General features: G+C 37.1%; 1 protein-coding gene and 1 long non-coding RNA gene across 2 annotated transcripts; both read right to left on the bottom strand.

The window, feature by feature from the left end:
• Window positions 1-3: 3 nt before the first annotated feature.
• LOC111648951 (protein NLRC3-like) lies at window positions 4-4917 on the bottom strand (the record flags this gene model as incomplete). Its single annotated transcript, XM_087171722.1, has 4 exons — window positions 4624-4917; window positions 1575-1700; window positions 1393-1446; window positions 4-1070 (listed from the first exon to the last, which is right to left on the bottom strand). Coding segments are annotated over exons 1-4 (1308 nt in total), but the record flags the coding sequence as incomplete, so codon positions are not given.
• Window positions 4918-5211: 294 nt separating this feature from the next.
• LOC111648952 (uncharacterized) lies at window positions 5212-11019 on the bottom strand. Its single transcript, XR_015436623.1, has 4 exons — window positions 10850-11019; window positions 9791-10068; window positions 8701-8855; window positions 5212-7765 (listed from the first exon to the last, which is right to left on the bottom strand). It is a non-coding gene; the product is annotated as an uncharacterized LOC111648952 (long non-coding RNA).
• Between the last annotated feature and the right edge of the window lie 684 nt (window positions 11020-11703).

Below are 11703 nucleotides of genomic sequence, written 5' to 3'. Positions count from 1 at the left end.
GTAGAAGATTACGTTGCCCTTCTTTAGCTGTTCAAATGCCAGCTTTCCCAACTTCATGATCACATCTTTGTCTCCTTCACATTCCTGATAATCCTTCTGTAGTTTGCGCTTTGTCTGGATGATCAGGAAGTGTGAGTACATTTCAGTCAAAGTCTTGGGCAACTCACTTTCATGAGTGTGTGTGAGGAGACTCTGGAGAGCAGTGGCTGAAATCCAACAGAACACAGGGATGTGGCACATGATGTACAGACTTCTCAACGGCTTTGACTGAAGATGACTGAAGATCTTCTGAGCAACATCTTTGTCAGTAATTTTCTTTTGAAAGTACTCCTCCTTCTGCTCATCATTAAAGCCTCGTACCTCGGTCACTCTGTTGATGAACTCTGGAGGAATCTTACTGGCTGCAGCTGGTCTACTTGTGATCCAGACCAAAGCGTGGTGCAGCAGTTTCCCTTTCATTAAGTTTGTTAGTAGGGCATCTATTGTTGTTGTCTTTGTAACACTGCGACACATCTCATTAGTCTTAAAGTTCAAAGGGAATTTGCTTTCGTCCAGGCCGTCGAAGATGAACAAGACATGGGAATCATTGTAGTCTGATGTTTCCAAATCCTTCACCTCTTCAAAATAGTAACCTATTAATTCAGTAAGACTGAAACTCTTGTCTTTGATTAAATTCAAGTCTCTGAATGTGAATGGAAATATGTACTGGATGTTTTGATTGGCTGTTCCTTCTGCCCAGTCATGAGTGAATTTCTGCACAGCAACAGTTTTTCCAATGCCAGCAATTCCCTTCGTCAGGACTCTCTGAGGAGGGTTCTCTTCGTTGGATAAAGGTTCAAAAATGTTATTGAGGGGGATTTTCTTGTCCTCACTTGTACTACTTGTACATTCTAATTCAATCACTTCGTGTTCACTATTAACCTCCCCATTGCCTCCTTCTGTGATGTAAAGTTCCGTATAAATCTTGTTCAAAGCAGTTGATGATTCATCCTCGTTTGTCCCTTGAAACAGATTCTTTGTTTCATCTAGAAGGTAAGACTTTAGTTTTGCTTGACACCTTAGGATGTTTTCTGAAAGATGAATAAAAGTATAGTTACATGCATTTCATTTGTTATTTTATTTTCTTACAAGTTAGCAAATACTGCAGGTTTTCAGACAAACTCAAACAAAGCAGACCAGACCTGAACCATATCTGTTCCAGATAAAGTAAAAGGTAAACAAGTGACAGAGAAAAACAGAAAAACAGGTGATGGTCAGTAACTCAGTAACCAGTAACCGTGTCAACTCTACAACACCTTCATAACAATTAACTCCAAGTATGTTATCCTAGCAGCAAAGTGCAGTAAAAGTAGTAGTGTTTTAAGTGTCAACAGATTGTGAAAAGCATGTTACCTTGAGTTTTGGAAGAAACAGCATCAGTCTCATCTGTCCTGGGAGGATGTTGGACTGAAAGAGAAACATTGAACATCTTTTGAGAAACACGCGGTTAATAAAATGCATTTTGTTCAATTTTAGGTAATTACATCATAACACATAATAATGTATTTGATTTATAAATGAAGGGAAACTTTTACCATATGTGTTGCTAACATTGACAGTTAGATCCCTTTTCACATGAACACCAGCAAACTGAGGTGTGCTGACGACACCTCCACTCTGGGCCGTGACTGTCATATTTCCATTTTCGATCTGAGGTAAAGCTGAATGAGAACAGACAAAATGATTTCCTTTTGTTAACTATATATTATATTATATATTTTATTTTATATTTGCTCAGTAAAAATGTGACATGGGGGACTGATACACATACAACTTTAAATGAACCAGACAACATTGGTTGGACTTTTCTTGACATAGAAGGCGAAATTGTTCAACATGTAAAAGAGATCCAAGGCCGGCTAGAAGGTTGGTGGTTCGATCCCCGGCTCCTCCACACAGGTGTCGAAGAATCATTGGGCTAGATACTGAATCCCTAATTGTTCTAATTCCATCAGTGTATGTGTGTGATGTATGAATGTGAGTGAAAGGGGGGGAAATGGCAAGTATTGTAAAGAGCTTTGAGTGAAAAACACTATATAAGTGCAAGTCCATTTACCATTTACCATCAACTTACCAGTGAGGAACCCACTACAGTCTACTACTACGAGTGCAGTAGGAGACCTTGGTGATCAAGTAAATAAGTGCAATAGCTTGTTCCACCATCAGGGTAATGTCAGACAACATTCCTTTGAGGAACACAGTGGCCGAGAATGAGCATAAAGCTGTTGAGTTCAAGTAGATAGGTGCAGACAAAGAAGTTACTCTGAGGGCATCATTAGAGACTTGAATTTGATGTCATGGGTAGCCAGTGTAGGTCGATGAGAAGCAGAGTGACATGTGCCCTTTTGGGCTGATCGAAGACCAGACGGGCCTTCCATTCTGGACCATCTGCAAGGGTTTCACTGTGCACAAAGGAAGGTCCAGCAGTAGTAGAGGCGAGAGATAACCATGGCCTGGACCAAGAGCTGGGTGGCGTACTGAGTCAGGATGCAGATAGATGCAACATGGTCAGAGAAGGATAGCTGGTCATCAAACATGACACCCTGGTTTCTTTCGACCTTGGCTGGAGTAAGGGATGAATAGGTGATTTTGATATTGATACTGTGGTGGATAGACTGGACAATTAGATAGTTTCAGTGGAGTGGCCCCTCTTAAGGTCCTGAACAGATGACATGGGACGCCTTGGGGTCCACCACTCAGAAGACTGGACGAAAGAGTTGGGTGAACTGCCAAATGGGTACCAAACGAAGGCAGGAACCATGTCACACTGAGTCAGGGTTGCAGAGGAAGGCTCTGACTGTTGTCTGAGCTTATGAGGTTTCTGGCTGGGGGTCCAGGCGAGGGGCACCATCTGGAGATTCTATTGTTCTTCTGGGGGACTTTGACATTCATGTGGGCAAATTTAGAGAAATCTGCAGGTGGGTGACTGGGCGGAGTGGCCTGCCTGATCTCAACCTGTGATTTATTATTGGTGGACTTTCCTCTTTGATAAAGTTTATAGCTTATAGTTATGGCTGGCTCAGGCTTGCCTGAACCATCCCTTAGTTATGATGCTATAAGCCTAGACTGCCGGGGGACTTGCCATAATGAGCTGAGCTCCCCTCTACTCCTCTCTTTCTCCATCTGTACTGATTCATATCCCTTTAATACATCTTACTTACTTGACTTCTTGTCTGTCCTGTAGTTGTGTGTTTTCTCATCTCTTTTCTCCTGTTACTCTCTGCAGGTATTTCTGCCTTGTGCCTGGTTCTGCTTGAGGTTTCTTCCTGTTAAAAGGGTTTTTTTCTTTGCTATTGTTGCCAATTGATTGCTCATGAGGTAAAATTGGGTCTCTGCAAATAATATTGTATAGAGTACAGTCTAGACTTGCTCTATATGAAAAGTGCCCTGACATGTCTTGTGTTATGATTTGGCATCATAAAAAAATAAAGCTGACTTGACTTAACTTGTCTGGGACTCTCAACAAAAACACAATTGTGTATGCTGGGTTCAGACCTGCAGAGGAAACTGCAGGTTAACCACAGAGAGGAAACTTGCTGCTGAGTCAGAGTTTTTCTTTGTACACTTCTGGAACCTTCCACTTTTTTAAAAACTAACATTAATATTGAAATCAAACAACATCTTGCCCTGCTGACTGGAGAAGACTATGCGACTTGAGCTAATTAGACTCTAAAATGTGCATTCTAGTTTGAAAGTCAATAAATGTCAATTATTTGGCTACTCAAATTTTGTTGTTCGACACGGGACAAATCCTTGCTTGTAACTTCACTGTGCAGAATGATGTATGTCTAGAGTTTAAACCTGCTCTTTCTCTGAGCTCCAAGTTTAAAACTTGGATATAACTGTAGGATTTGTGATATCACAACTGGTTTGGAAAACCAATGACGGATGCAACAGGTTTGATGTGGGAGATCGAAGCCTCCAGGACACACACAAACACTACGAATGGACTTGTTGAAGTCTGTCATCTGTATCTTCACTGAATGAGAGATGATTGATGTAACAAGATCAAACTTTTAGTGACGAATGTTTTTGTTGGGGAAAAAATCTAAAGACTAAAGAAGTGCACTGTGGCTTAAAGTGTTAAACTATTTCTTTTCCCTCAGACCTGCTGTAACATCCGGTTATAATCATTGATGTCAAAAATGTGAAGAGGTGTGGGTGGAGATGTGGCTGGTGTAAACAGCTGTAAGGATTAAAATAGAAGAAGTGATGATATGATCATGAATTCCCTCAGACACGGCCTACTGTGGTTGTACTATTAAATGATAAAGCTGGCAGTACAACTACCAGGAAATGAAGTTTTTATTTGCATGCTTACACATTTATTCTTATTAATGCAAATATTTGATATAGACACACTGGCTGTGAAATTCCCTGAGCATCTCATAACATGGAGAACCAGTTGCAGTTAGTCTGGTTTACACTCTCCTGGCCAGGTTGGGTCAGATTGACTGTCAGTTACAGTTACTGTAGCAATTATAGTCTGACCAATTGCTTCAGACAGAGCTGTTCATGTCTTTGCTGCAGCCATAATCCATAATTACAGTTACATTTAATCAGTAAATAAAAAACAAATCTTACCACACTGTGATGCTGCTGGATCCACAGCCCAGCCAGCAAAGTAAGTAATCCAGTTTCCCATTCTGCATTGCTTCTCCCAATGCCACCAACTTCAGGAGTAAAGAACAAACAAGCCACAGAAAATAATAAAAGTAGTTTTATATCACAAAGCCTCCTGCATTTCCATTCCCATGTCAGTTTCCTCTAGTCTCAGTTATATGAGAGAAAAAAGAGCCCATCCCTCCGTAGTTAATATTAACTTTAGAGTTTGTGTATGTGGAGCTGAAATGAAACTTGCTTCCGTCTCTTTTAATGTCAGCTGTATTTACCTTTGTTGACGCGAGATTGCAGGAAGTGGTTCTGCTTTGTGTTCACACCCATTATTACTCATCCTACCCCATCAGTGCAAAACACAGATGTCTGCATCTCTTTTCTCCCAGTTCAACAGAAAATATAATACTCTTTTAATGTCATTTAAGTCCTGACATAACCAAGAGTTGCAATCTTATATCTAGCTGTAAAGTCTTATTGATCTTGTTTTCAGAAAATACTGTGTGACTCTGTATGATGAGGATGTAACCATACAACATGAAATATCAAGAGACAAAGTTCCCAAATTTAAACAATTATGTTTATTAAAAACAATGACAAGATCTAACACCAACATTGTTTAAAACAACAACAAAAAACAAACAAAAAAACTAAACAAAAACACAATGTGTGTATTTGATTGATGACCATAAAATCCATTTAACACAATGTTAAGAGGAGCTACAGCCAGAATACAAAGGGGGACTACGTTCATATGAACTAATAATCCCCCATAAGCAAATGTAGTATAGTCAATTCAATTATATTTGTATAGCGCCATATCATAATATACATGATCTCACAACACTATACAGGATATTGCATTTACATATATGACATATGTGCACATATAAAATTTAAATTAAAAAATAATTTTAATTATAAAATTATATATAAAACCTATATGAAATTGGAACAATTTCATATCTATGCCTAGCCCATATAATTATGTATGTTTATGTTTCGTCAACATGTGTCAGTATGCTTTTTTAAGAGCAATGACATCATCAAGGATATATTTTGTCGTAACATACACACGGTTTTTGAAACTGATTGGAAAATATGACGTATGATCCACTAGCTTTTCAGCATTTATTAACTGTGTTTCCTGGGCTAGATTAGGTACAGCAACTTCATATGCTAAAAGATCTCTATTCCAACCTAGAGTCTCATAAGGCTGATATTCGAAACAATGCAATGAACAGTCTTTCAAAACATAAATGTTTTTTAGGAGTCCAAAGACAGGTACTGTCCCATTTGCATTGATGATTATCAGAGACCTTTCACTAATGTACTCGTTACTATTGAGAATAAGCCGCTTTACTGCGTTAACATGTTGTACTGCATCAACCCTGAAATGATCTCTGATCTTTGCTGTAATGTGCTCCATATTTGTCCCTTTTGAGACGGGAGCTAATTCCTTCTCATGTCCTAAAATGGGATTCTCTGTGTCATTTTGACAACATTCAAAAGGCTGATTGTGGTTTACATACAAATTAGAGACATCTTTCAAGTTTAATATTGATGATAAATGTTCGAGATGCTTTGACTCAAATCTCATGCTCATGTGACCTAAAGGGCCCAGAGAGAGAATTTGAGCAGGGAGATGCAGCATGTAATGTTGCTCTGGAGTTACATTATTGTTAGGAAAAAGTTGTTTAAACTTTTTCAGATGCTTTTCAATCATTCCTTTCAGTGTTGATACGGTTTGCACAGATAAAACAGGAGCAAAAAGTGTCTGAACTATGTCCCTTAAGTCCAAAACGAACTGAATATATGTATTTTTCTCTAGACAGTTCAACAGGAAAGGCATGATCTGTAACAGCATCAGCATCTGCCCAGAAGACTGTTTAAGTTTGTCATCATTAGATGCCAACGTACTGACACTGATATGACCAGGTTTGTCACGTATTTCTGTTGGTGAAAAGCATAATTTCTGTATGTCTGAATTGAACTGTTCCAAATTCATCTGCCCAGAGATAACTAGGTGTTTTAACACACACTTAATCTCCATGGGTGCAACTCGCTCAAGAATGACGTTTTTTATATCACGTGGAGTTTGTTGAATAATGTCAAAGGACGGAAAATCAACTAACTTGCTTTTTCTGTTTTTTATATTGTTGGGTTTCAAAGCTGATTTTAAGAGGTGTGTTACAGCCCTTTTCAATTTATCGCACTGTGGTTTGTATTTTTCCATCGTCCTTTTAGTAAAACTTTGTTCTTCAAAATTATTTTGCATTTCCTCTAAGCTGCATTCACAGTGCTTACAGGCAAAATCAACTCCCTCCTTGAACCCAGTAAGCTCATGTTGTCCAAGTGTGTAACTGCATACTGAAACTACAGCACCAAATAAATCAATTTCACCATTGTGAGTTTGGATCTTGACACCATTATACAGCAACTTTAAGTCTTTACAGATTTCTTGTAATATGACATTAAAACCACACTTGTCAATATCATTAACATTTGCTATTGCAAGAGGTCCGATTGCAGCAGGCTTTGACCTAAAGGTGGGGTCTATGTTTCCTAAAGTATAATAAAATATCAGTAATTTATTTTCAGTAGAATGTGACCCCACTGGATTACTTATGTCGATTTCATCAGCGTACAAAATCAGCTGCAAAGCAGATGGTTTTTTTGAAAACAGTGGGTGGGATTTGAAAAGGCTCCCATCCATTATGTCACACAAAAAGTCATCTTTTCGGCATCTCTGTGGTGTGGTGATGATCCTATCAAAAACTGTGGAATTGGACAACAACTGCGCAAGACTCTTAATAAGGGATATATAGAGAAAACGTCTTTTGATTACACAAAAACCTAATTGTCTTTTCTTATCTCTATGAAGTTGTCGAGAAATGATTATCTTCTTTGGTTTAATTGGGTTACAATGTTTCTGAATGGTGTTGTCCAGCAAGTATGAGGAGAAAGAATCCTGAGCATTATCCAGTACTGCCAGAACCTCCTCTTTTTGCTGCTTTGTACCGTCAGAAGTGTTTTCAAAGATCTTCTTTATTTGGTCCCTACAGTCTTCCATACAAGCTGTATGATACTTTAGTATAACATCGACGGACTTCTGAAACATTAAAAAAGACAAAGGATAATTGATCAGTCAAACTTTATTTGTACAGCACTTTTTTCATACAGGTTAGTGCAGTTCGAGTGTTCAAACTATTCAAAGTTTTAAGCAAGACTAGTGTTTTATTTGTTTTGTACAGTTTTAGAGCGAAAAAATGAAAAGACTTCCCAAGAGATTTGCGCTCTCAGCTAACTTTTACTAAGGTCTCAGACTTTAAATAGCTTGTTAGGGTTATGGCTTGTTCATAGTCATCTTCAAATACTCTAACTCAAACCTTGTATCAACAATCAGCACACATGGGCTCCTCTAAAATCAAAAACTGATGCTGAAAGAATGCTATATGAGACATTATAAGGCAGCCGTTTCCTCATATTATAATTAAGAAATGGCAGTTGAGTAGTTAACAGCACTAGTGGAGGTCAAGTTCAGGTCTGGAAGACCAAGAAAACTTTCAGAGAGAACTGCTTGCAGGATTTCAAATCCCCATTTAGACTGAAAAAGACCTTCAGGAAGATTTATCAGACTCTGGAGTAGTGGTGCACTGTCGTACTGTGCAGCGACACCTTTATGGAAGAGTCATCATTGTAAAATTCACCATCAGAAGTTTGCATCTAAGCAAGTCTGATGGAGTTAAAATAGACATTTTTGGGGCTGTGATACTTGCCAAAGGGGCGTTACTAAGTACTGACCACGCAGGGAGCCCAAACTTTTGGTTCCAGCCCTTTTCCATTTTTATTATTGTAATGTTTTGAAAGTTTAAATGATGGAAATAAAAAAATAATCTTGCTTAAAACATTCCCTCAATCTTTTTCGTGTATATTCCTGTTACAAAAAATGTGACTCTTGTTGCTCTGACAGAGGGACTGATCATATAATAATCAATAAATATAGTGATATAGATAATGATAGATATACATGTTTTATACTCTTACCTGATGATCCAAAGGTTGAACATGCTCAAGCTCCTGCTGAGACATTTCATCTGGGGTGACAGGTATGTTGACTTCACTGCTGGTCCACTGTATCACTCCTGTTTCAGTGGCACACTCAGATGTAGTTGTTGTCATCCGTCCGGTGGGTGGGCGCCCTGTTGCAAGACCCAATAGAAACCACTAATTAATATAAACAAGAATGATTTAAGACAGACAAATGTTGCAGGGACTGCTACGATCATCATACTGGTGTAACTTTATGCATCCGAGGGTTAAATTGAGTATTTCAAAATATTGAGATATATATTGTGTTGTAATTAGAGCCCGACTGATATTGGATTTTTGGGACCGATGCCAATACCGATATTAGGGAGCAAAAAAGTTGTCATATTGATATATCGGTATATATAAACACTTGTGAAAAAGTTATGTAATGAAAGCAGGATATGTTACAGTTTAGCAAGAAAAAATTTATGTCCAAAATGACATCAGTGCACTGAGACAGTAAACTTCACTTGGAATTAAATAAAATAACTATAAAAATAAATATAAATAACTATAAATAAAACTTTTTTATATATATACATATATACACATATATATATATACGTATATATATATATATACACATATATATATACATATATATATATATATATATATATGTGTATATATATATATACACATATATATATATATATATATATATACACATATATATATATGTATATATATATATATACACATATATATATGTATATATATATATACACATATATATATGTATATATATATATATATATATATATATGTATATATATATATGTATATATATATATGTATATATATATATGTACATATATTATGACTGTCTTCATATATATATATATATATATATATATATATATATGCCAAAATTGATGAGGCCTTGTTTCACACCCTCAGTTCTGATGAACACTTGCTCAGAAGGAAGTGTGTGCGGGTGTGTGCGTGTGTGTGTGGGTGCAGTATTTATATTATTATCTTATCTTATACAGTGTAGCAGCAAACTGCAGTAAAACTAATAAAGTAACATGATTGGTTTTTTTACCTTCAGTTTTGGGAGTAATAACATCCGTCCCATCTGTCCTGGCAGCAGGTTGGACTCGAAGAGAAACATGAAACAAGAAATAATTAAAATAGTCAGTTACACAATTAAACATAATTGTGTATTTGATTTAGAAATTCAGAGGACACACTTACCATATGTGTTGTTGACAGTGAAATTTATATTCCCCGTTACATGAACATCAGTAAACTGAGGCGTGCTGACGATACCTCCACTGTGGGCGGTGATTGTCTTGTTCCAAGTTTCCTTCTGAGTTACAGCTGAATGAAAACAGACAAAATGATCAGAAGCCAGTAACCACATCTTAATTTCTTTTTGTTAATACCTTACCTAGATTCACGACACTGACTCTGGAACCCAACATACTAACCATTCCATTACTTATAAGACATGATTGTGCACAACCAGCTCTGTGGTTAAAATGGCGGCAGAATTGCTAGTTAACTGAAACCAGGAAGTAGTGGGCGATTTTCTGTGAAATTTTTATCTGCACATTCACACATTTATTTGCCGTCATGTAATTTCACTATTCATCCCCCCCCACACACACACAAATATTTTAATGATAATTTCCTTTTGTCAACACCATGGACAATATTCAAAGGTTAATTCAAATATGAAAATAAAAATGAAATATGAACAATTTAAGCTAATTTTCCACATATATATAACAGTGTTTCCTCTACATTCATTTAGCAGTGGTGGCCCGCCACTGCTAAATCATAGCCGCCACGCCTCTTGTGTAAACAACCTGTGAGATATGATCATGATCTGGTTGTAGTAATAAATGATTAAACTCACAAAACAACTGCCAGGAATAGAAACCAGAGACTAGCGGGCGAGAGTGTAATTTTGTTTCCGTTTTTTTTTTTTCTTTTTCATTCTAATATGACCAATACTTGTGAGGTTACTATCATAGTCGATAAATAATAATAGCAATAAAAGCAATAAGAAAAATACTCTGACTTTAAAACACAAAGACAAACAGTCAGTGCCCATAAACAGTGATACATAATCAGGAAAGAAAAAACACCATTTTACCGTATTGCGATGCTGCTGGATCCACAGTCTGGACAGTCGTGATCTGGTTAACATTCTGCATTCCTTCACCCAGATCAGAAGTTGATATTAATGAAAGAAAAAAGAGCCCATCTCTCTGTAGTTAATATTAAATTCAAAGATTGTGTATATGGAGCTTAAATGGGTTGAACCATAGACGTTGCTTCCGTCTCTTTTAATCTCAGCTGCTGCTTTTATACAGTTGATGACGTCAGATAGCAGGAAGTGGTTCTGCTTTATGTTAACACCCATATTATTCTAATGTCACCCAGTCAGTGCAGACATACAAAAAAATGTGAACCTCCCCTTTCTTTGTTTAAAATGGTCCCTGTTTGAAACTGTCTTTGTTCAAAATGGTGCCTGTTTAAATTTGTCTTTGTTCAAAATGGTATAGTCCCTTGTTCAATAGAAAATAAAATACAGAATTTATTTTTATGTCATTTAACTTTTCAAAAGAAAAGTTTTGTACTGCACATGAAAAATGTGATATACAATACATAAGGAGTGGTGATGTTGTAGGCCTTTCTATGACAGTTTCTGAGAAGAGAGTAACAGTGTTGACTCAAGTGACCTTTGGACGAGTATGTCTAATATTATGAAGTAGGCCTACCTTCTGTTGGAGTGATGACGTGATAGGGAGGCAGCATGGTGTCTTTCTTATCCTGGACAGCACATTGTGGTTGTATGGAAGTTGATGGAACTGCAGCAGGAAAAACAATAAATGTGCTATCAAAATTTACCTTTATTGGGCTCCACAACAAGATAAATAGATGGCACAAAAGTCAGTTCTAAAATGAGACAATGCTTCCTAAATTCACATCACCTGGCTCGCAACG

Source organism: Seriola lalandi, unplaced genomic scaffold (genome assembly GCF_002814215.2).
Source record: "Seriola lalandi dorsalis isolate HSWRI2012SDOR001 ecotype SW California unplaced genomic scaffold, Sedor1 jcf7180002049747, whole genome shotgun sequence".
Classification (NCBI taxonomy): Eukaryota; Metazoa; Chordata; class Actinopteri; order Carangiformes; family Carangidae; genus Seriola; species Seriola lalandi.
The sequence above is the reverse complement of the archived record's forward strand: the minus strand, read 5'-3'. Positions and strand labels throughout refer to the sequence as shown.